The sequence below is a fragment of the Pseudorca crassidens genome, chromosome 12, assembly GCF_039906515.1.
Source record: "Pseudorca crassidens isolate mPseCra1 chromosome 12, mPseCra1.hap1, whole genome shotgun sequence".
Lineage (NCBI taxonomy): Eukaryota > Metazoa > Chordata > Mammalia > Artiodactyla > Delphinidae > Pseudorca > Pseudorca crassidens.
This window is the reverse complement of record NC_090307.1, coordinates 18,002,554-18,028,965: the sequence shown is the minus strand read 5'-3', so window position 1 is coordinate 18,028,965 and position 26,412 is coordinate 18,002,554. Positions and strand designations below refer to the sequence as shown.

The 26,412-nt window shown below is 35.1% G+C and overlaps 1 protein-coding gene across 7 annotated transcripts in view; it reads left to right on the top strand.

Moving 5' to 3' along the window:
• The window catches only part of WDR7 (WD repeat domain 7), a 388,004-nt gene that overhangs the window by 116,089 nt on the left and 245,503 nt on the right, over positions 1-26,412 (top strand). For 6 of the 7 annotated variants that reach the window (XM_067698977.1, XM_067698974.1, XM_067698978.1 and 3 more), the window contains 3 exons: positions 9,541-9,639; positions 11,805-11,923; positions 13,620-13,743. In XM_067698977.1, coding sequence (XP_067555078.1) covers positions 9,541-9,639; positions 11,805-11,923; positions 13,620-13,743 — 342 coding nt within the window. The remainder of the gene's footprint in view (positions 1-9,540; positions 9,640-11,804; positions 11,924-13,619; positions 13,744-26,412) is intronic. The other variant, XM_067698976.1, reaches the window with a different exon arrangement.

Below are 26,412 nucleotides of genomic sequence, written 5' to 3'. Positions count from 1 at the left end.
GTCCTATTTAAGAAATTACCCTGATATTTCTACTCTGATATGAGGATATTCTTCTTTATTTTCTTTTGGAAGCTTTCTTATTTTACCTTTCTCATTTAGGTTTATAGTCTCCCTAGACCTTAATTTTGTGTATTATGTGAAGCAGGGGTCCTGTTTTGATTTTACTTCCATATACCAAATTGGTACAGCATGATTTATTAAAGAGAGGATTCTTTCCCCACTGCTTTGCAGTGCCATTTTTGTCATAAATATAATGTCCTTATATATGGTAGTCTATTTCTGAGCTGTTTGAGCACTTTGATTTGTTTGTGTATCATTGTGCCTTAATTACTGTAGCTCTGTAATAAGACTTGATATTTAATAGATCAAGTCTTCCCACCCATTCTTCTTAAAGAATGTCTTGACTATTCTTGTCCTTCTGAATTTCAGTATAAATTTTAGAACTGTTTTATTATTATCACAAAGGCCTATTGTGATTTTAACTTCGATTTTATTGAATTTATAGATCATTTGGGGGAGAATTATTTTCTTAATGGGGTTCACTCATTTAATCCATCAACTTGATATATCTCTACATTTATTTAGGTCTTATTTAGCTATCATAACTCTGTATAGTTTTCTATATAGAGGTCTTATATTTCTTTTGTTAGATTTATTCCTAGATATTAGATTTTTAAAATACTCTATTTAATATCTAATTGATATTAAATTTCTTCATTTTCTGTGCCCCTGATATACAAATGCAGTTGACTTTTGTATATTGACCTTATATCAAAGAATCTTGCTAAATTCACCTATTAAAGGTAATACTTTTCTGTAGATTCTTTTGATCATATGGACAATCATATGGAACAACTTTTTTATTTCCAGTATCAAAGGGAGAACTTTTAAGATTTCATAATTGTGATAATTCCTATATGCTTTTACAGATAATTTAAGAAATTAACTCTTCTGTTCCTTTGCTAAGTGTTTATCATCAGTGTATGTTGGATTTTATCATGCTTTTTCTGTATCTATTGAGGTGACTATATAATTTTTTTTTACTCTATTAATGTGATGAATTTACAACCCAATTTTGCATTTCAGAATAAAACCAATCTTGTGATGTATTATTATCTTATACATTGTTGCATTTAATTTAATATTTTTTATTTAGGAAAACGTTTTCTTCTAATATTTATGTAAGGTTTTACTTTATTCAAGTTTCGGCAAATGGATTGGGGAATCTTCCTTTTCCATTTTTAGGTAGAATTTGTGTGAGATTGGCATTAATTATTTCATAAATGTGCAGTGGAATTTGCTGGGGTTAGACCTAGAGTTTTCTTTGTGGGGAGTTGTAAAATTCTGGGTTCAGTTTCTCTCATTGTTATAGAACTTCAAATTTTCTGTTTCTTTTTGTGTCAGTTTCATTAAGTAGTACATATTTAGGGATTTTTCTAGTTCTAAATTTTCAAATGCGTTTGCATTTGAAAAGATAACATCTTATCTTTTTAATTTCTGTAGTATCTGTGGTGATGTCTCCATTTTTATTCCTGATATTAATCATTTGTAGCTTTCTTTTTTCTTGATCAGTCTTACTGGGGCTTTATCAATCTTTTTAATCCGTAGTGCCTTTGTTTATCCTTTCGAATGCATATTTTTTCCTGTTTCACTAAATTCCGCTCTTCTCCCACTTCCTTGGGATTCAATATGCTGTTATTATTAATTTTTTTAATAAGTTTATTTATTTTATTTATTTCTGACTGCATTGGGTCTTTGTTGCTGTGTGTGGGCTTTCTCTAGTTATGGCGAGCGGGGGCTACTCTTCATTGCGGTGCGCGGGCTTCTCATTGTGGTGGCTTCTCTTGTTGCAGAGCACGGGCTCTAGGCACACGGGCTTAAGTAGTTGTGGCTCACGGGCTCTAGAACACAGACTCAGTAGTTGTGGCACACGGGCTTAGTTGCTCTGTGGCATGTGGGATCTTCCCGGACCAGGGTTCAAACTCATGTCGCCTGCCACTGCGCCACCAGGGAAGTCCAGTTATTATTAATTTTTAAAAACTTTTTACGATTGATGGTTACTTACTGATGTTGAATTGAAGTTAGAGCAGACATCCTTGCCTCATTCCCAATCTTAGGGATAAAGCATTCAGTCTTTTACTATTAAGTATGATGTTAGCTATAAGTTTTTCTTAGATGAGCTGGATGTTGAGGAAGTTCCCTCCTATTCCTAGTTTGCTGAGATTTTAAAATTATGAACGGATGTTAGATTTTGTCAGATGATTTTTCTGCATCCATTGAAATTATCAAATGAATTTTCTCCTTTATTTTCTCAGTAAGTCCAAGAACATTGACTTCTGAATTTTAAGAAACCTTGCAATCCTGGGATAGATCACACTTGGTCATGATGAATTATCCTTTTTATAGATTATTGGATATAATTTGTTAAAATTTTGTTAAGAGTTTTTATGTGTATGATCATGAGGGATTTAGGTCTAGAGTTTTTCATTTCAATAATATGTTTGTTCAGTTTTGGTAACAGGATAATGTTGGTCTCACAGAATGACTTAGGATGTTATCCCTTTTCTTGTTTTCTGGAAGGGCATGCGTAGAATTGATACTATTTTTTACTTGTTTGATCTGTTTCACCAGTGAAAATATGTGGGCATAGGGTTTTCTTTATGGGAAGATTTTTTTAACTACAAATTTAAATGCTTTAATAGATACAGAGCTATTTAGGTGTTTTTTTTTTTTTTAAATTCATCTTGGGTGAACTTTGGTAATTTGTGTCAAATTTATTGGCAAAAAGTTGTTTAATATTCTCTTATTTTCCTTTCAATATCATATCTGTAGGATTTGAAATGACATCCCCTATCTCATTTCTATTATTCATAACTTATGTTTTTTCTCTTTTTTCCTGATCAGTCTAGCTAGTAACTTAGCAGTTTTGTAGTTCTTAACCAGCTTTGGGTTTCATCAGTTTTTAATGTTGTTATTCTGTTTTCTATTTCATTTATTTCTGCTTTGCTTGTTATTATTTCACTTCTTTTGCTTTAAATTTGCTTGTATTTTTTTTTTTTTTTTGTGGTACGCGGGCCTTTCACTGTCGTGGCCTCTCCCATTGTGGAGCACAGGCTCTGGACGCGCAGGCTCAGCGGCCATGGCTCACGGGCCCAGCCGCTCTGCAGCATGTGGGATCTTCCCGGACCGGGGCACGAACCCATGTCCCCTGCATCGGCAGGCGGACTCTCAACCACTGCGCCACCAGGGAAGCCCTGCTTGTATTTTTTATTTTTATTTTTTTAGAGTAGAACCTGAGGTCATGGATATAAAACTTTTCTTCTTTCCTAATATAGGCAGTCAGCACTACAAATTTACCCTAAGTACAGCTTTAGTAGCATCCCACATATTTCGATATGTTTTCCTTTTCCTTTTTCTTTCGACTTTTTCTTTTATCCCTGGGTAATTTATTATTGAGTTAAATTTGCAAACATTTGGGAACTTTCCAAGGATCTGTCTGCTATTGATTTCTAATTTGTGGTCAGATAATATACTTTGTATGGTTTGGATTCTTTGAATATTGAGACTTGTTTTATGGCCCTAAATATGGTCTTTCTTGGTCAGTATACTGTGTGCACTTCAGATGACTTTGTATTCTGCTCTTGTTGGGTGGAGTGTTTTATAAATATCAGGTCACGTTGCTTAAGAGTATTCAAGTTTAGCATATATTAGCTGATTTTTCTGCCCACTTGGTTCTATCGTTTAGATAAGGGTATTGAATTCTGCAGCAGTTGTAGATATGTTTATCCCTCCCTGCATTTCTATCAATTTTTGCTTAATATATTTTGAAGCTCTCTTTATTGGGTGCATAAACCTTTAGAATTGTTATTTCTTATTGATCAACGATGCATTATATATTTCACCACCATGATGATATTGAATTTGCCCCCTTGGCCAGATCTGAGGATTTTAAAGTTGGAGTGCTTTAATGTTGCTCCTCTCGGAAAAGCCTTGAGTCTTGAGAGCAGCGAAGAAGGAACTAAAAATTGTCTTTTTCTAAAGCATTTACTTAAGGTGATAGATTTAGGAATTTCCATTTAGAACAGCACAGACGCTTGTCTATATAAAGTAAATGAAGGTTAGCAATCTGTACTGAGAATTACATAGTAAAATGCTTTAGGATGGCATTATAAAACTCATTTTCTATTTGAATATTGAAATGTAATATTTCTTTAACATATATTTGTTAAGCACTTTTGTTTTTCCTCCAAACAACTCTATTTGGGGTACAGAGGGATTAGTCTAGTGTATACTGTCTTGAATAGTTTATGTCTATCTAGAAGATAACATACGAACATAACCAATGTAGGGTAGGAGGTGGTGCTGTACAGATAAAGGGCTTTGATTCCTTGACTGCTCTTCAGCAGGGTATTATTTAGTCTCATCTATCTACTCTGACTTCTTTTACACTGGTTTTCTTTTAAACATTTTCATCTTTCCTTATGTTTTCTTTTCCTGACTCCCACTGTAGCCCACATTGACTCACAATCTATTTTCAAGTTGGATTGCAAACATGAATATGCTTCTTTTCGATAAACTGTCACTTTATGTTGGTTAATACTTGTTCAGCTCCAAAATAATCTATATGGAATAAAGACTTTAGCTGGGAATTGGACCTTTTACAGGCATTTGGGTCTGAGAATAAAAATGATATAAATAGTTTTGCTAACATAATTTCTCATAAACAATATCAGGGTATTTCATGGGCAAATAATTTCTTCACAAGAAGTTTATTTTGTCTAGCAGTTGGCTTGTTAATTCAGTGTTTTACAATAATTAACATTTACTGACAGTCGTACTTTTTGATAGAGACAGTATTCATTTATTAGATACTTGATTTTGCAGTTTATAAAATATCTCACTTGAGGAAGGGATCAGAGATGTCAACCAAGTAAATTTTTGTTCATGGTCATACATCCCTGAGTCTGCCCATGGCTTTAGGCTTTTCTATATTCTGACATATTGTACTTCTCTTTATCAATTCAGTAATTCCACAGCGAAAGTCTTTGGTCTGTGCCTCTTGTGCTTATCTTGACTGTGACCATATCTTTACGTTAATGGTTACATCTTTACTCAGGGGTAGGTGTGGAGGTAAGTCTAGGCAACTTAAAGTTATGTTACATTATTTGCAATTTTATTTTTAAGAAGTGGATCCAATTTAGGTTGTCTAAACTTAGAAGTAAGAGGTAGTTGTTCCTAAATTATAACCAATAGTTACTCGCCATCCTTTTCCAGGATCTATAGCAAAAAACTAGGAGTACCCATGTCAGGCTAACGAAGAGGGCTGCGAATCCCTTAAAATTTTGTGTTTGAACTTATGTGCCCTTTAAAAAAAATTGCTATAGCTATAATTTAATTGCAGAAGCTCTAACTTTGGTCTGCTTTGGAAGCTCAGAGGGCAAGGCTGTTTTTTCTTTTTTGTTCACTGATCTGTCACAAGTGCTTGGAACAGTGGCTGGTACATAGAAGGAGCTCAGTAAATATTTGTTGATTGAATGAATCTATAGATACCTACTCTTTATGCTTCTAGAGTCAATATGTCAATAACTAGGAGCTGAGGCTGTAAGGGCTGACAAGAGATCCCTGCCTTCAGGGAGCTTATATCTAGTGGAGGAGATCAGAGGAGTGCAGTTTATGATTTTAGCTGGCTGCTTATTTGCTTTTCCTACCAGACTCTGAGTACTTTGAGGGCAGCATCTTGGTCTAATCTTTATGTTTTTATATGCTTAGCAGAGTACCTGGCATGGAGTAGGCACTGATTACATTAATCAAATGAAAGAAAATTTTGATAGCCTTCATATGTCTAATTCAAGTTAGTCTTTATATTATAATTTTATCTTTCACTATACTGAACTCTCTCCACATGTTTTTTATCTTGCTCATTTATTTATTTTGCATGTTAATGGAGACCTTTTACAAAAGGTTGCGTTTCTTTTGGTTTTTCTTTGTTTTGACTCTTTGATTGAAGTTATAGGCCAACATAAAACTATCACTCCCTCTGAACTTACTCCAATTCTAATGTAATCCAGTGGTGATCTAGAGGCAAGTAGTGTTACTGTATTTTTTAAACATTATCAACACTTTCGTATTTTGCCTTGATGCATATCTGTCTGTTTGTCAGAGTACCATCCTGGGCTGTTTACTCATTCTGATTTACGGTAGCTCCTCCTCCTTTCTCCTTCCTGGAGCTTTGTGTTCCCTTAGTGCCCTTAGCTATTCGTGCTCTTCTCTTACCATGTTTTAAGGGTATCCTTTTTTCCTTATGATGTTTGGTTAATGATTTATCCTAATGCTTCATGTTGATTTAAAAGATGATGAGAATGCCTGTCTACCTAAGATAAAAGTGTAGACATAAAAGAAGTTTACAGAAAGGCAGATGTTGCTCTGAGATCTCTGTATTAGATGGCATACCCAGTGTGGAAGGCCTTTGTATTAAGTACATGGTGATTGACTGTGTTTCCTCATTTCTAATTTTTTCATGTTTTCTCCTCCTCTATCCTCTCCCTCTCAAAGCTTCATGATTCTCATATAACACTTCAGATAAAGTGATTCATTGTAAAATAATTTTATTTATCTTTTTAGTGTTTAGCTTTGAAAAAACTTCCTTTTTTCAGCATTACATTTGGTTTTCTGTACCTTCTAGGCTATCTTTTTTTTCCTTCTGAAAAGTGTATTGAGAGGGCTATTTGTGTATATCTGCTGGGAGGGTAATGAGGTTTAGACCAATATGTAGGGAGCACTTGCTACCAAAAGTGTGTTTGCTTTCTTCCCTATATAGATTTTTCATATCACAATGGCGATTGGCAAAAACGGAGCTTAGATTTAGATTTCAAAGGAAGACTGAGGTAGACCTGTTCAAAGACAGAAACCATGGCTATTGTCATTTTGAGTACTTCTATATATGCCATTTAAAGGGAAACCAGAGCATATGTGTGCACATATATGTTGTCACACATGTTTATCTTCATCTGTCTTTTCATGTGAGAGTAAGCCGTTGTGAAGAGGCTCTTAGCTGCAACATTACCTAAAGAACTTTCTCAGGTAAAATAAGAGAACTTGTGTCAGTTCTGTCACCATTTTGAAGCTGTGCTGAGACTATTTTCCCTTGTGTTTTACTGATCCTTAATAAGAGGAGCACATTGGTAAGAGGAGCAAAAAGTTGACATGGCAGCTTTTCTATTTCAAGAAATTAAATGCTTGCTTATGTTTTATGGTATAAATCTTCGATGTTCAGTGCCATACATAAATTATTCAGATTTATTTTGTGTCATTAAATCTTGAGCTTTTTATTATGGTAGTGTACTTTTTTCTTCTAATTTCTATTGCTGACTTTTCTATACGTGGACAGTTTTTAAAGCCGTAGTAGAGTTTAATTTCAGTATTCTCAATGAATTATGAAAACAGTTCTAGATTCTGCAGTTTCAGTTATGAGGTAGTCTGAATAAAGTATTTCTTGATGATGATGCAGAGATTTTTAAAGCATAGTAAATCTGATTCCTTGATTTCTATTACAATATTTTTTTTATTTTAAGTGCCCACAGAATTTATTAAAGGAAAGTGTAAAAGGCTTTTTCTACATTGCAATACCATTTAAACAGGACTCCAGAAACATAATACTCAGAGCATCTGTTTATTTCTCTCATTACAAATAAAGCTATACATATTGAACATTATTCTATTAAGACATATTCTAGCAGTTTTGCCAGTAGCATTTCTAGTGTCCTTTCGACTTGTGATTTAGGGAAAACATTATAGTTTAATCCCACTCCTTATTTGACCTAGCTAGGGAAATGATCACTCATTCCTAAACTTTGGTTTGTTTATATTGAATTTTTTCACCTTACCATTCTAGTGTCCTTTCAGAATTAATGATAAAGTCAGACGAAGTTAACCCAGACTTTTCAGGAATAATAATTTCTCCTTTATTTAAAGTGAAATTATAGAAAACCCCAACTGTTGGAAACCACCAGAGGAACTTGCTCAACAATTTTGGTGGCATGAAAGCTAAAACCTGTAAATTTACTCCTTGCCACCAAAGGCTTACCAACTTTTTGCATGGGGAATTGAATATTTTATAGGCCATAATTACTGAATTTGTATTTAAAAATGATTTAAAAATGAGAAATTATTCAATGGAATATGTAGAAATATTGCGGATTTCTTTGCAAGATTACAATGGAATTCTTAGATCTTATGAAATATACAATTGAGAGTAATTCTAATCCTATCATAAGTATAACATTATAAAGTACTTGTAACTTCATAAGGAACAAAAAACAGGTCTGTTATAATAAAAAGAATGATAATTTCCCAGATAAAATTTTCATGTGTGCAAGAGGTGCTTCTTAGGGTTTATGGAGTTGGATTTTCTGTTTTTTATTACTGCTCATATACTTCTTTTAGTTCTCCGGTTTACCTCACACGTGTCTGACTGACATTATGATGCATTCGTGAGGAAATTATGAAAAGTTGTTTTCATGCAACTGTCCTGTAGTTACAAAAGAACTTCACTGCATGAAAAGCAAACATATCATTCAGCAGACAATGCTTAATCTGTTCAGGAGCCCAAACCTATTGCTGTTCAATGACAGAAGAAAGGAGAGGGATTAATTTGAAGATGCTTGTGCATGACATATGGTAATTTCTCCATAGGAAGGAAGTGTCAAATGGTGACCTCTAAATCTTAACGTTGACCTTCAGTTGTAGAATGTGTGCACCATACGGTCCTTTTGCCTTTTCATGTGATAATTTAAGCTGAACATTTTCCTGGTAACATAACTTTTTGGGGGGAGGGTGGGTGTTGTTCCACCTATTCTATAAGGATTATAGCATTCACAGTAATTATTTTAGAATATAAAGCATTTGTATCATAAAAATATTTTTTAAACTGAAGAATGGAGCTATGTTAGGAGTCTTCTAACAAGAGTTAAGTATATTTAATTTAACTTTAAATTGTTATATTTTAAAAGTTGTATTTTACAAGTTGGTATAATTTAAATTGAGTTTTTATAAAATGAGTAATAAGTTGAAATGATCTCAGTGAATATTGGTTGGAGAGATTACAAAATAATTTAGGCATAATGTTAGGAAATAAATTATTAGAAAAAAATGACAATCCGAAGACCAAAATAAACTTTTCATCATGTGATACATTTTAAACATTGAATTACATTTTTGTGAATTCTTAATATGTTTATTGTCATTTTTTTCATTGTAGCCTTAGTTATTTTAGAACTTCTTTTTATATTAGATGACACATCATTCAACTATAAATAGATTTTGGTTTGAACTACACTGTGATTGCTATTCAATAAAATATATCATTTTACTGCCATAATCCTTAATGATCATACCTCTCTGATTAAAGCATCATTTTTCAGTTCTACATTTACTATATTTTGCCAACCTTGTTCTTTAGTATTCACTAACACTGAGCTTTTTTTCAGAAACCACTGTATCTCAATTCTCTCCCCTTTTATTTCTTCTATTTTCTGCTGCAAGTTGCTGCACCTGTCGTTTCTGCTCGGTCTGATGCTGATGACTCTGGCTCTGACCCTGCTTCTACTCCTGCTTTACATACCTGTTTCTTAGTAAATGAAGGTATTCTCTCTCAACTTTCTAACAACTTTCTTTCAATCTGTGCTTTATTCTAGTATATGTTCTTTTTATCTAATTTATACATTCATCTGCTTTGTTATGTGTGAGATCCTAAAGTTTCCATTTTATAACTTGATTTGCTAATGTCGGTAATAAGGGTCGATTATAAAAATGTAATGTTATTCCTGGTTGGTATAAACCATGTTTCCTGTAATCTAGAAGGCTATTAAAGGAGTGCAAAGATGCTAATCTATGATATGAAGTAGGCATTAAAAAGGGGGTTGGTTTTCATGATGATGTTTGCCGTGTGATCTCTGGTGTTAGAGCTAATTAATTTATTTTACATGTATCATTACTCTGTGACAGACACTCTTTATTCTCTGTACACAACATGTGCCCTGGTTAGAGGGGAAAGTATTTTTGGAGCTCTGAAAATGTTAATGGAATCTACAAATCTTTATTCCCCAAGAGCTATCTAGGATTATTTATACTGACTGGAAGCTTAACGGAACTTGTGAGCTGTGAGTTATATCCAGTCTCTTCATTGTGGGCTCAATCTTCACCAGTTTATATAATATAAAAATGAGTAAATTTACAAAATCTCATATGTAACCCAGAATGATTCTAACTCTTCACTAAAAGCAATAATACCAGTCTATTCAAACAGAAAGAATGATATAATATCTACAAAATACAGAGCCCATGTTCTAAGTATCATTCCTTCGGAAAGAAAACATGGTACCGTAAAAGTATAACACATTTTTTGTTTGGTTTCCTTGTCATAGACCTGTACTAAGGTTTGTATGTTAAGATTGGATTTTAGCAAAAATAATTAGGGTCATATTTGTTAAGCTATTGAGAAAGGTAGTAATTCGTTGATTCAAAAACAAGCTGTTGACTTTGGACCATGGTGAGAATCATCTTCATATTAAAATTTAGCTCATTAATACACTTCATACTTTTATGAGACATTAAAACATTTAAGACGTTACTAGGTAGTAATTTTTTATATATATTTGTGTATGTATGTATGTATGTGTATGTATGTATATATATTCCTCTGTTGAAAATAAATTATAATCTAAAATGTGTGTGCTCATCACCTTAATTAACGTAATTATATATTCTTAGTTGTTGAGAATTTCCTTACTGAAAAGGTGAATCTTTACATAGGTAGCTTGTCTCTCTCGCTCTCTCTCTCACTCATACCCTCTTTAACAATCCCAATAATCATTTTGAGTTTTAGGGTAGGGTTTTTGTTGTTTTTGTTTTAGAATACTACAGCTTAGATTATTTCAGAACACTGATTTGCTAAAATTTTGTGGTCACAGATAACTCACCCTGTAATATGAACACTTTTAAAATAGGGTGGAAATGATTACTTGAGAATGTCTGGATACTAGTTCTTTTAAGTATTGCAGTGGTTTACATTGTTATCTTTATATAATCAGTTTCCATATTGTGGAATGGAATTTTGGAAAAAACAACTTTTGTTCCCATAGATTAGAGTTAATGATACTTAAAATTTTATAAATTTTAGATTGTTTTTATTTGGGGGAATGTAGGAATTCATTTTTTCCTCTCAAACTTGGTGTTAGTTTACTTAAGTTATGATTGTGACTAAACTTCTGATTCATTTTGTAAGAAAAGGGATCAATAAGTACGTTAATTAAAGGCCCTCTGACAGAGAATAGAAAACATCTCTGTTGACTGATACGAAGGTAATACCAGATGGCCAGGCCTTAAGTGACATGAACTTATCTTTGGATATCTGTGTGAGGGCCCTTTTAACTGTCAGTAGGTTCAAATCTAGAGCTCTGGTATGTGTTTATTTCTGTGCTTTTCTAAACCTGAATATATGTCTTATTTTAGAGGGAATGTTTAGAAATGTGTTTTTCTTGTGGAATTGGTATATACTTAATGTGGAAATTTATTTTTATTTTTTTTAAAACTTTTAGAGTTCTTAGAGCTGAAATTCGAGAGGAAATACATTTAGAAATGAAATACATTTGTTATATCTTTGTACAAAATATCTAATAATAAATTGAAATCATAACATAATTGAGCAGATCTCCCCTTTTGGGTTTAGGTTTGGTATACTTACATGCAGAAAAATATTGGAATTAGGGGGAATACCAAAGCATTTATAATATATTACATTTTAACAGGATGGAGTCAGTTGGCTGCTATGCACTGTGTTATGCTGCCAGACCTGCTGGGATTGGACAAATTTAGGCCCCCGCTTCTAGAGATGCTGGCTCGGAGATGGCAAGATCGATGCTTGGAGGTAATATCGAGGTGATGTGGATAGAAAGCAAAAACATTAAAAAGGCACTGGGCAAGTGTAAATTTGAAACAGAAATGTTATTTTTATCTAACTTCTTATCACCTGTTTATTATGTGATAGAAAATATGGATCCAATGATTCTAAACAGTAATGTTTCAACTTGCATATTTGTTTACTTTTTTTTTAATCTAGTGAGTATTTGACCAAAAGTTTTATATACTTATGGAACAGTTTCTTAAGTATTGATTTCTGTACAGATCATACACATACATACACACACACATACATACAGCCCACCTCCCCCCCAGATTGCACATTCAGGTATAATCACATCAATCAAATTCTAAGTGAATAACCATAGTCCAGTGGAAGGTCCTGTGTTATAATAGAAGGGGAAGGTCTTTGGAATTAGAACAGACCTGGGTTTAAAAATCAGTTCTGCCAGTTATTAACTTTGTGACCCTAGGCAATGTACTTAACCTATTTGAAGCTCATTTGTAAAGTGGGGATAATAATATATTCCTCACAGGATTGCTGTCAGGATCAAATAAGATAATGCAAGTAGCACAGTAAGTACAGAGCCTGACACTTGGTAGGAGCTCAGTAAATGGTAGCTATTATTTTGTGTTAATGGACTTGTGTGGTATTAGATATTGCTTGCAATATAATATCACCAGGGATTTGGAAATGTTTTATGGAGATTTTGCTTATTATAGCATTTGACCCGTATAGCTATAGCAGTTTATGTCATTCAAAAGTTTTAATTTACCAAATTTAAATCATCCTGTCCCTTCCCTCAACTCCAAGTGGAATTGCAGCATACTGAAATTTTCATGGTTTTGCATTTGAATAATGTTTGAATTCACTTCAAAAGTTAGTTATAGTTAAAAACAATTTTTATTTGAATTCTTATCAGGTGCTACCGAGTTATCTCTTCAATTATAAATACTCAATAAATTGATTGGTACATACCTTGACAGTTGTCTAGCTTCTTTGAACCAATGGGTGTGGCACTTTGGCCAAAATAAAACAAAACTAAACTAAAACTGCAACATAAAAGTGTGTGCCATGTTGAAAGAAAAATTGAGATAATATAATTTTGAAAAATAGTTTCCTTTTATAGAATTAATGCCATTTCATAGGAATATATTTGCTTGTTTGTTGAAAACAAATTGTTTAAGCCAGTCTTAGGTATACGTGAATTGTGTGGATTAATACATATATGTTTGTGTAAGCAATATCTATTTAGCATTATAATAGATAGAAATCCACTAGACAAGGTTAAATTTCTTGAGGCTGAAAGAGAAAACATTTAATAATTCTAACAGTGATTTTTTAACAATAATATTTATATGGAAATTAAAAAAATTTAAAACGCCAAATTAAAGTACAAGAATATTTTTGTGCAAGCCTTGGAAAATGAAGTTTTAAACCCCAAACTGATTAAACGTTCAAACATTATTCTATTAGTGTTAAAGTATTTTTAAGTGAGATCATTAACTGAAAATCTTTGATTTGCTTGCATCCAGTTTATTCAACTTTAGTACTTACTTCATTGTTTGGTTAGTAGTGTTTCTCATGTAAATAAATGTGGTTTGTATATTTTCTAGCTTTCTTTCATTATGAACTTGCTCGTGTTTAAACACCTCACTCACTGGTCTGCTTCCGTTTTTTGCATTTGGTTCTGTGGTCTTAGGTCAGAGAAGCCGCACAGGCCCTGCTTCTAGCAGAACTGAGAAGAATTGAGCAGGCGGGACGGAAGGAGGCCATTGATACCTGGGCTCCTTACTTACCTCAGTACATGGACCACGTCATGTCACGTAAGAGCTCTTATGCTTTTCTACAAAGCTTTTCATGCATGTGTAGGAAAGTACCAAAACTTGCAGTTATGCTTGCTACTGCCTATTACCAAAAGTGAATCATTGACCTTGAGATGAAAACAGGGGATCCTCAAATTCTGCTCATTCATTTTCTGAATCCTTACGGTTTGGAGTTTGGTTTTGTAAAAAGTTATGTAAAATAAATATCTAAATATTCACAAATTCACTGACCCCTTATAAAGTTAACCCTGAATTGAAAATTCTACCCTGTTAACACTAGCATCTGCCTCTGCCTATTTCATTATTATGATTGTGGGTACCAACTTTTTAGATATTGATCTGATATGTAAGTACAAATACAAGGCAGATCATTCCAAGTGGAAGTTGGAATTGTGAATCCTTAAGAATCATCTGGTAGGTTTAGACCAGTTGAAAAAGAGAAAAATAGCAAGGATTTTGACTGAAGAATCTTTCAAAAGAGTATAATTTCAATGGACTGGGAAAGATCATGGGAAAAATTGTTGAAATTCTGGAATAGCTTTTGTAAAGTAAAACCTTTGCAATTATGCTGCTAGGTCTAAAGTGCATTGAAGAAAAGTTACAGTGCACTGTGATAATTTTTTTCTTTTTAGGAAAAGTATGCTTCATTCCCAACTCATCATTTAATTCGTTCTTTATTCTTCTAAAGCAGAATTCAGAATTAAAAGTTTAGCCTGTTATACTGGGTATAAGATAAATCAGTTTCACTTTTTTAAAAGGATAAAGTCTCAATGAATCTTTAAAAAAACTTTTTTACTGTGGAAATTTGTCCTGGGTATAGGTGCATTCATTTTAAGTGACCTTTTGTCCATACCAGTTATTCTCATTTATGAGATACTCATTATACATGTCAAGACAAACAATACATGATTGTATAAGATAGAAAATGAAAATAAGATTCAAAAAGGGTTATAATTGTTATAACTGGTATAAGTCTACCAGGTGTTTGCCAGTGGTGACTATAGTAGTTGTTTAATTTAGTATGTGACCTTGGACACTTAACCTTTCTTCAGCCTCAGTTTTGTCACAGATGAAATGAAGATGATATAGTAGGACTTTATAGGATTATTTTGAGTATGTAGTGAGTGAATCTTTGTTAAGCACATGGAACAGTACCTAAGCAGTCGTAAGCTCTATGTATTTGTTAAATAAACACATTTATAATCTATAAAAATGCAAATATATATTTCACATATAACCAAAGCATCATACATTAACAACTCTAGTTACAAATTCTTTAACCTAGGTAATAGGTAACAGACTGTTTACTGAGAGAGTATTGGTTTTTATTTGCTTACTGGGAACTTTTCTATTTTAATAAAAGGAAATTAAGTTAAAAATCCCAGGGTCTTTAGACATATGGACTCTATGTAAGGTATTCGGCTTAAAGTTCTTATTTAAGTATGTATAGGTTTAAAATTTTGTAGAATATAAAAAAAAAAATTGGGATGAAAAAAGCTCTCCTTTTGAGTATTTGGATAGTCTGGCTGGTGCTCTTTGTTCAGTATCTTGTGGCTATTAACTTCATAGTATTCGAGAAAATAGAATTAGCTCATCAGCTCATCATAAACCTTATTGAATATAAGATGCTCAAATTTAAGGACAAACTATGAGTATAGTACTGTAAAGTAGACTGAAGGTGAAACTAAATAGCAAATTGCTAGAGATTCTTTTAAGAGGAGAACACTATGGAAATTAGGAAATATGGAGAAACATTTTCAAGACCCTTTATTTAGAATGGACTAGTGTAGAGTGGAAGATTGATTAAAGAAGAATAAGTAGATGGGAGGCTGTTACAGAAGGGGGGATATGGGACCAGACCAAAATGTAGATAGGGGAAGAATAAAAGACAATTCTAAGCCTAAATTACAGATTGCATATAAAGGTCTAAGGAAAACATGAGAGGTTAGTACAGTGTTGTATTTTTGACAGTTTGGGAGAGAGGCGCCATTAGCAATGGTGGTGGATGCCATTTTATTTTATTTTTCCTGGAAAGAAGAGAGTGGTTTTTTCATCACTGTTTAAACAAGCACAAACTGGATTGTTCTTATGTCAAATTTAAACCTTTCCATTTACGTAAATTAAAGTTTTTGGTATTTAGCAACAGTATCTAGGAGGACTTTATAAATTAACGGAAGGCTGGCTAACTTAAAACTTTAATCTTATCACTTACTATAAAATTGTATTTTTAGTGAAAGAATAAACAAATAGGCATTCTGCATGTAACTAAAACACCTCATACTAACAACCCCTGCTATAATATGTTAGTCTATTCTGGAACTTTTACATTGACTGAGTGTAAAATTAGTCTTAGTTTGCTTTACTGAGAGCTTTCTATTTTAATAAAAGGCTGTCAAGCTAAAGGAGTAGGGATTCTGAATGTGTGATAGGAGAAGAAAGCCTACAAAAAATGAGGAATGACCACATAGGGCTGTTGGACAGATTTGCTGTCCAAAGGGATCAAAAGGTTCTGGAGCCAGCTGGTGGACAGCCCACGCCTGCCATCAACCTGCTTGTAGCGAAATCGCTCTACCACGGCCATTTATGTTTGAGGAAGTGATTGCTGTGGCAAGTGGCAGCGTAAAGCGTTCTTTAGAGACTGAACGCCTCTTTCTAGCACAGAAATCCTTTTAATCACTGAAGTAGGTAAAATATTAAGCAATACGTCTGGTAAATACACCGTACATCAGATATTTTCTTATAATTTAATCATCCGAGCATTAAAAAATATGCATTAATTGCCTAAGCAATATGGACAGCTCCTAAGTTATGACCGAGCTTGGTCTAAGAGTCTCTTTGTTAGATGTTTGTCTGAAACTCAGAAACTGCTTTTACCTGAAGAGCGGAAGGTCATCCTGGGCTGATGGACTGTGATAGCCCTTCCTCTTAGAGACCTGGCGTCTGGAGGTAGTAACTAAAGTGGGTAGGAACTTGCTCTGACTTCACACTCAGTAGGTGATTGAGCTGGGACCAAGATGACAATTCAGATCAACTGGGCGTTACTGACTGGGATCTTCTGGAATTTTATTTAGGTATATGATGCAGTAACAGCCTTTTGTAGGTTTGTCTGAGAGCCTAAGGAAAGCAGTGGGTCAGAAACCAGTTGCTTTTCTTAGGACTGTTGAGAGCATTGGAGGAGAAGCTCTTTGTAAAGCATACAGCACAGTACATGAAACATGTAGTGAATGCTGGTTGGCGGTCCACTTCTCTTTCCTGTATTGGTTTCTATAGTTTTGTTCTCCTTATTGTCACCACCTCAGAATTCACTCTAATTTATATTGCCCAGGGATTCTGGCAGTAAACCAACAATCACTGGGGAGGAAAAAGAAGCAATACTCTGCCTTAACTGAAAATTCAGTTCACAAATTTTTATAAAAGCCAAGTCCTAATTGAGTGATATGAGAATTTTGCTTCCGATAATGAAGCTCTGTCCTTGAACCTGTTAGGGAACATTTTATCCCTTACAAATGCAGACAGGATGTACACTTTTTTCTCTTCAATTTATTTACTTTGGTTGCACCAGGCCTTAGTTGCAGCAGGCGGGCTCCTTAGTTGTGGCTCACCGGCTCCCTTAGTTGCGGCATGTGTGCTCTGTAATTGCGGCTCGCGGACGCCTTAGTTGTGGCACGTGAACTCTTAGTTGCGACATGTGTGTGGGACCTAGTTCCCTGACCAGGGATCAAACCCACGTCCCCTGCGTTGGAAGGCGGATTCTTAACCACTTAACCTTCGTTGTGGCATGTGAACTCTTAGTTGCGGCATGTGTGTGGGATCTAGTTCCCTGACCAGGGATCGAACCCACGTCCCCTGCGTTGGAAGGCGGATTCTTAACCACTGCGCCACCAGGGAAGTCCCAGGATGTAAACTTTTTTTTTTTGATTTATTTATTTATTTTGGCTGTGTTGGGTCTTCGTTTCTGTGTGAGGGCTTTCTCTAGTTGTGGCAATTGGGGGCCACTCTTCATTGCGGTGCGTGGGCCTCTCACTATCGCGGCCTCCCTTGTTGCGGAGCACAGGCTCCAGACGCGCAGGCTCAGTAGTTGTGGCTCACGGGCCTAGTTGCTCCGTGGCATGTAGGATCCTCCCAGACCAGGGCTCGAACCCGTGCCCCCTGCATTAGCAGGCAGACTCTCAACCACTGCGCCACCAGGGAAGCCCCAGGATGTAAACGTTTGATGCCTAATTTCTGATTGGAAATTTGGGGATGAGTGCACTGTGATTCTTATTCTGGTTACAGGATCAGAATTCTAAATGCTGCATACATTCTTGTGATAGTGACTTAAATAAATATTGTAAATATTTTCTGAGTTATCACTCTTCAGCATGTATTCGTAACCACTTTTAAGTTCCAGAACACTTTTAAAACATTTTACTGATTGTTCTTACTAAGGACGGATTACTGTTATTTTGTGAAACTGTTGTATTATGATGCAGGTGAAGGTAAAATGTTATGAGTTGTCTCAGATTTATTTTGAAGGGAAGATATTTTGCAGAACCCAATTTTATAGTTTTCTTATTTGTGACATTCTACATGTAGTGTTTTGATAATTGACTTTTTTTTTTTTTTTAATGAGGTCAAGCACCTGCTAGTTTATGAAATACACCCACACTTGCCCTTCATTCCGGGCAGTGACTACTTGGAGGTAAATGCTGATGCTTCCTGATTTCCTTTGGCCTGTGTTTCAGGGTGACCTTACAGGGCATAAGGTCACAAGCGTAATTATTTCTTGTACGTTGTGTTCTGCTTGCTCACAGTGGCTCATCTCCTTTAATTTCAGAAACATTAAACACCTAAAAGTTATTACCATTATATAAATCAAAATCTTTTCCAAAGAGGGTGCTATTGTAATTTTATGCAGTTATGGCTGGTGTAGTATTAATTTGTAAATTTATCATCTCAGATATTGATAAAAGGATGTGTAACACATCGTGTTTAATATGTATTGATGTCATCAGAAAGAACAATCCTTTGTTCTTATCGAGTCCCTGCCTTTTTAGCTTCCTTTTGTGTTAAGGTTACCAGGGTTAGGCTAGTCTTTTTATCCCCCTTGGAAACAGAATAGGATTTCTTTGTTCAGTGAAAGACACTCCTAGTAAATGTTTTGGGTTTGACTTTCAACAAGCTACACTGTAGTACCTATTTTAACCTGGAATTGAAGTCACTTTTCTCATGGTTATAAAGTAGTGGTCATTCTGAGCACAAATGTGGATGGACCAACACATACAAGAAGGTAAGATGGAACTATATATTACAGAGGTAGTGGAAAACTCTTTTGTAGCTAGAAAAATAATTTAAATATTAGTGCATTCTTTGGTAGGCAGGTATTTTCAGGGTTTGCTGGTGGGGAGAGGATAGGGAAAAGGATAGTGAGGGGGTTTGATTTAAGTGAATCTCTCCACCCCTCCCTTCCTCCCGAAAGGCCTTAAACTACGCAGCAGTCCTTCCTTCTTTTTTCTGTATGCCTCAGTTGTTTGGACTTCTCTAACAGTCTTGTTAGGAATGACTTTCTAGATAACTGAGGGTTTAAAAATCACTAGGTGCAGATTCTAAAATAAAAAGTAACCCTTTGTGTTGAAATATTTCAAAATGTCTCTGGCTTATTGAACATCTTCTCAGTAGCCAGCATTGTTGTTTCGGCCCAGGCTGTAAAATTACCACCATTTGATTATTAAAGGGAGTATTAGACTTACCTGAACGTAAAAGTACCCAGATTGCTATGCCTCTTGCATTTCATATTCTATTTTTAAAAATAATTTTTCTTTCTCCTCTTTTAATTGTCTAGTAATTGGTACCAATTTTTATTGCGGCCGGGCTGTTTTGTCTCACCCTGAGTAGCTCCTGTCCTGATTCCTGATTTACCGTTTCCAGTGTTGTGAGGTGTGCAGAAAAGCCAAGTTAACAAACTTATTTCAGTTAAATTTAAAATAAGAGTAAATTGGCTGAGAGTAAGGTCTCTCTGATGAAAAGAAACCCCCAAGCTTTAGTGCAAGCACTTTGGGGAGCCCCTGTTGGCACCCCACCTTCTGCTTACTTGACTGCTTTCTCGGGTCTTCTCTGGCATTCTGCATGTATGTATCTTTTGGAGAAAAATATTCTAATAAAATTGGGGAAAGAAAGGTGGAAATCATTTGGTTGTTCACGAAGAACTGATATTTCTAAAAAGACCCCTTTTATAACCAATGCCTGTTTTGTGAATCAGCTGAAATTAAAGCATGAGATTTCCTTAGAAATCTTTGTAACAGTTGTCTTATGGCGTTCACAAAACCAGTTGGAAATGATTGTGCATTGTGATTAGAAAGGGAAAGTATTAAATTATGCCTAAGTGATGTACGTGGAAAGTATTTCATGCTCTGTGGGAGTTCCTGTATCGTGAGGCAGAAAGGGTTTGTCTTAAGACAAACTGTATTATGCACAGCGCACTGTAGTTGTAATATATCTGTTTGCAGTCGTTTCACTGAGACCTAAGGGATTTGTTCCTCTTTCTTCTTCCGGAGTGCCAGAGCTGTTGAGCTTACTTTTAAGTACTTTAGACTGATCATGTGTTTAACAGCTTAAACTGTTCTACTTATCTATATTTGGCTACTAACCTAAGAGAATAAGCGAAATTTCTTCTTAATCGGTCACAGCTATCTAAAGGAAAATCCTTTTGTTTCATGTGACTGGAGTTCTTTGAGGCGATATTTAATTGTTTTGTAATTTTCCTATTATCCTTTGAACAAGTTTTGGAACTTAGAGTAGTAAAGTGGTAAATGAAAAATGAAAGCATTGTTGGATTGATTGGTTATTTAGACCTTACTGCTAAGTAATAAACAGAAAACTCTGTCACCCAGTGAGGCTGTGGGTTAGGAACTCCGCAGGATTAAGCGTGAAGTCCTCTGTATAAGAGGCTATAATGATATAGCCAGCAGTCTGGTTTCAGGTTATCAGTAGGAGCCTGGTGACAGTTTTCCACCTTGTGGAACAAAGCAAGGAGTGGAGCGGGAGGAAATTCAATAACTCGTTCCTTGGTGAACGGTGAGGAGTTGAGATTCCATCGAGTGTGAGGCTCCTTGCCTGCTCCCCATTCCTCCCCATTCCATTCACGGAACCCTGGTTATCAACTGGCTCCCGTGGAAAAGCTTCTGGAGTGGAAAGGATTTGAAATAATTTCGGTTATTTTCTCATGTCCCCCGCCTTCTCCTCTTTGACAGGCCTCCCACTCTCCCTCCCTTCAATGCAGAAATTAACTCTGCTAGAGCTGTAGTCCATGGCAAGGCCCCTAGGAGGCATGGCTGGCTTTCTTTGAGGTGTTTGTACACTTACTACCTGCTTTAAGAAGTTGAAGGTACTTAAGCCTATGCAGACAACTTATAAAAGAAAAACTCATTCAACTGGTGACACATTGTTTTACAAAAATGGTGTTCAAATTGAAATGCCTGGTATACCTTTAGCAGAGGTTCTAGTGGCCTTTGCTGTAATCAATGACTTAATATTAGTTGCTATGAAGAGTATGATATTGATTTGTGCCGTTAGTCTCTTGCTGGTTTGCTGAAGAACAAAAATGTATAATGCTAATGGAAATAAAGTACTTTACAAAACACTGCGCACGAATACTGGCCCATGTCTTTGTAATAGAACAAGTGTCTAGTAAGCTTTTGAGTATAAATTTTCTTTATTCTCGTACAGATTATTTCAGTACAGATACTTAGAGTCCTGTTGAACTTGCTTTTACAGAGCAAAAAGCTGAATTGATGGTCTTGTGATGTATTAAATCTTCAGATACTGAATATGCACGAACAAATCCAACTTGGATGGGATGTGAAGCGTTTATAGTTTTGCACCACATTTCTAATTTTATTATCGCCTTATATTGACTGGATATTATGTATAATTGCATTGTTTTAATATTTTAGTTCAAAGCCTTGCTGTGATCTGCATGTGAACGAATAGATCTTACCGTTCGGAAGGAAAACAGTAATTGAAAGTTACTATAAGAAAAAATTACGTGAACCTATTTTGCCTGTAATATTTATATTGTAATAGCAAATGGTAGATTTTGTTCTAGTGTTGTTTATAAATTCTGGGATTAAAATTATCAAATTATGCTAAAATATTTTTGCCTAATTCATTCTCCTTCCTGTTCCCTGCTTTTTGGGGGAAGAATGATTTTTTTTTTTTTTTGCGGTACGCGGGCCTCTCCCGTTCCGGAGCACAGGCTCCGGACGCGCAGGCTCAGCGGCCATGGCTCACGGGCCCAGCCGCTCCGCGGCACGTGGGATCTTCCCGGACCGGGGCACGAACCGGTGTCCCCTGCATCAGTAGGCGGACTCTCAACCACTGCGCCACCAGGGAAGCCCAAGAATGATATTTTATATTTTATTTCTCCTTAGTAATATTGTCCCAAAGATTTATTATGTCTACTATCTATTTTTATTAAGCAAGTTTTGATACAAACAAGTATTTTAAATGTGTTTTAATATTGTGCATGTGCATGACATTTGCAGGCTTGGTTAGTATTTTAGCACCTCTCGTCCACAAACATAAAGAAAAAAAATTGTTTTATTGGCTTGAGCACCCGGATTGACCCCAGCAAGATTGAGATTGATCTGCTTTCTTTCAGCCTGTTAAATGCCAATCCAGTCGTCTGTAACAGTACTTAGTGTTTTTGTAATTTTTCTGTACATATTTTCTGTGTTTGTCCTATAAAACTTACCCATCACTTGAAAAGATTCTCCGTGCTTGATTTAGAGATGAAAACAACCACAACCACCTATTTGACTGCTTTTTGTTTTTAAAAATTGTCTCTACAGTTAATGTCGGTGTTCTAATCACAGTTCTTTTTTGTAATCCTTATGAAAGGACTTTATATTTTACCAGGAAAAGATGATGAGACAGACTTCCATTTGAAATGTGTACCTGGACTAAAGAACACTTAGCTTTGGGGAATGGAAATAGAAGAGGAAGAATGGGTCTTAATATTTGAATATTCCCACTGATTTTTAAGAAATATAATTAACCTACATCCCTCTGGTAATTAAACATTATTAAATAAGTTCTGGCATACCTTGTGGATACAAAGACATAAATTTAGCTTATTTCTGAGATTTTTTCTGTCTCAGGCATGAAGTAAAGAAGGCTTTTTCTTTACTTTCTGCTAAGGGGTGGCTAGCAGGTCTTACTCAGGTTTTGTTTTGTTTCATTTTGTTTTGATTTTTGCTTGCTTGTTTTCTTTCTCCTAAAGCAAAGGTGAGTCTTCAAAATAAATAATATCAGAGTCAGAGCAACTAAACTAGGAGTGAATCTCTGAACCTGGGTGATGGGTAGAGGATTGGGCATTTATAGTCTTAATCTGAAGTGTCATGGTGCTTTTCATAAAATACTTACATAAGGTTGAAAGTGACCACATAATTTGGGCTATAATCTATTTTATGGTATGATCAGGATCCTGAGACCATCCCAAGCTCTCCCATATAGAAGTTGGATGGGCACTTGGGACCGGAGGCCTTTCCCATTCCATTTCATCACTTCTGTGTCCACTTCTATGGAGAAGATATTCAAGCATAGTGATTCTCAACAGGTGTAGAGTGAGAGGCAGGAGAGATGAGTTTCAAAAGGTGATTCTCCTAAACATTACTTCCTCCTCAACCAAGAATCTATAATCATTCACTTTGTAGTTGACATTAATTAGGTAGAAAAATACTGTTTTTTTGAAGGATTTTTCTAATGATGAATAAGCAACACATTTACCGAAGCTGATTATTAGTTGGGAAGTCCAATGGAAAGAGGGGTGTTGGAAGGTCTGGCAGCTCTTTCTGCTTCACCACGCATTAGCCGTGACCCCAGAGAGATCCCTAAGCCTCTACGTTTCCTTACGTATTTCACAGTTTCTATTTATGTGAAAGGAGAAGAATGAACAAATCTGTGTTTTTTTAAACCTTTTTGATAGTAAACTTCTATGTGAAATCTTAATCAGAGTTCCAAACTATAAAACATTTTAAAAAATTAAATAATTTCTTTAGGCAGTTTAAATCTGTGTGTGTGTGTTTGAAAAATCATTTCTTGTGCATTGAAACCCTCATGCTCTTCATTTGTATTCTGACATTTGTTGTCGAAAACTAGTTAACTGTCTGTTCCCCAAAAGCCTCTTGCTCTAGCCAGTGGCTCCCCTCCTCCATGCTCCCCGCCACCACCACCAACACACACAATGGTACAGGGCAGAGTTACAAACTTTACCTTGATAAACAGAATTTCTAAGTTTTGTTATCATGCAGAATGACTTTTAGTTTCTATATAACCCTTACCATTCTGTATGGCTACCTGTGAAATATGTTCTACTTCTCCAGCAGATGACTGTGTTCTTAATAGAGCTTCAGAGTAGCTTGTACCTAGTAGGGTGCTAGCAGAGTGTGGGCTTTAAACGTATTGTCTGAAATGCTCCCCATTTTGTGTGCTCCTCATTTTTTTAATTGGTTGTGTGGTGTTCCATTTTGTGGGTGGACCATGTTTTATTCAACAATTTTCCTGTTGATGGGCATTTGGGTTGTTTCCAGATTTTTAATATTATGGACAGGGCTGTAGTAAATAGACTTGTGCATATGTCTTTTCATTTTTTGATAGTGTATCTTGGCTACGTTCCAAGAGGTGAGATTGCTGAGTCCAAGGATAAATGTGTGTCTAATCTTTTGTTAGATATTGCCAAGTTCTTTGCCATAGAGGCTGTACCATTTTGCATTCTCAATGATGATGTATTTGAAGGCCTGTTTCTCTACATCATTTCCAAAAGAGTATACTGTCATGCTTTTGGAATGTTGTGACTCTGATAGATGAGAAGTGAAATGTCAGTGTTGTCTTATTTTGTATTTTTATTGTTAAGAATGAGTTTATCATCTTTTCATATATGTGTCTTGTATTTCTTTTAAAGTAACAGTTCATGTCTCTGGCTCATTTTTATATGGGGTTGTTTGATTAAACGCTTTTGATATATGGTTCAAGTATTTCCTGGTTTGTTATTTTTCTTCTTACTTTGCTTATGATGTTTTTTTTTTTCTCATCACCCAATTTATTGACCCTTTCTCGTATTGTTTCAGGATTTTGTGTCAAAATTATGGAGTTTTCCTTGGTATTGGAATTCCCCATATCGTTTCCAGTTTTTTCCTTACGTGTCATTTGGAATTGGTCCTGCTTAAGTGTGTAAAAAATGGATATTATCTTTTTCCATATGGCTGTTTGTCTCCAAAGCACTTGGTAAGAAACTACCAAGTTTCTATATGTAGTTTTGTCTGTTTTCTAGTTTGTTCCATTGGCCTGTAGATAATTTATATTTTAATATTTAGTAATTTTGGCTCAAGCCCTTCTTTTTGAGGCTTCTCCTGGCTGTTCTTGCTTGTTTGTTTTTCCAAATGAACTTTGTAATCAACCTATTTAGCTCTAGGAGGGGAAAAACCTGATGGCATTTTCATTGGGATTCCATCTAATTTATAAACAAACTTAGGGAGAACTGATTTTTTTATAATGTTGGATTTCTATCCAAGAATATAGAATGTCCTTTATTCAAGTCTACTTTTTTGTCATTCGGGAGATTTAAAATTTTCCTTATGTAGTTTGGGACATGTATTAAGTTGTTGCTTAGGTAGTTAATTTTATTGTACTTCCATTATAACATTTAACTGGCTTTTGTCTGTATACGTGAATACTGTTGATTTCGTTAGTTACTATTATAAAAATTTCTTACTGATTTTATAAGTGTTTCCATCGATTCTTTGGGGGTTTTTCAGATATATATAATTATATCATTTGGAAATAGAGACAGTCTTCCCTCTTCTTTTTCAACTGCTCTGCCTCTGACTGCTTTCTCCTATACAGTTGTATTAGCCAGTACCTCCAACACAATGTTAAATAGGGACTATGATTATCAAAAAGATTTTATTATATAGTAATAATGAGTTTCTGTATTTTGAAGGTAGAAGTTTTTAGTTTGCAGTTGAAGCTATACCATTCGGCTAACTCATATTCTCCCAGTTGGTGGGGTTTGTAGGACACCTATACACATAGTACCACTGGGAGTGGTGCCCCTCCCTCAGATTACTGAGGGACTTCACCGGGAGAGTGTCTGTCTCTTTCAACTCCACTCGAAGATTTCTTTATTACCCCGCCATCTCACTCTCCCTTCTCCCTACTACTCAGGTGGTCTCATGACTTTGGGGAAGTAAATCTAGTTATTTTTCATCTAAAAATGGAGTACCTTTGAATCACAGATATGTATGTATCTACTGATTATGTATGTTTGTTCAAGACTATTGATTTTAAAGTCAACCTTTTTAGAAAACTCAACAAAAAGTCAGCTGATATAAAAAAGATGTCTACATTGATAATATGGTAGGGTTTCACTTGAAGTATGCTAATGTTTCTAAAATTTAAATTTCCACCAAAAATACTTAATAGTGTTTTACTACTAAAAATGAGATACGATGATCTAATATGTCATCTGTCATCAAGTTTGCAGGAGGATAGCTTTGTCTCAGTAATTATGTTGAATAATACAAAAGGAGAAAAAAATCAAATGCCTCCTAAATCCATGCAATGTGGTAGGTGCTTCTACATTTTCTTCAATTTCATTAGATTAAAATGTACTGATGAGTGATCTAAAAGGTA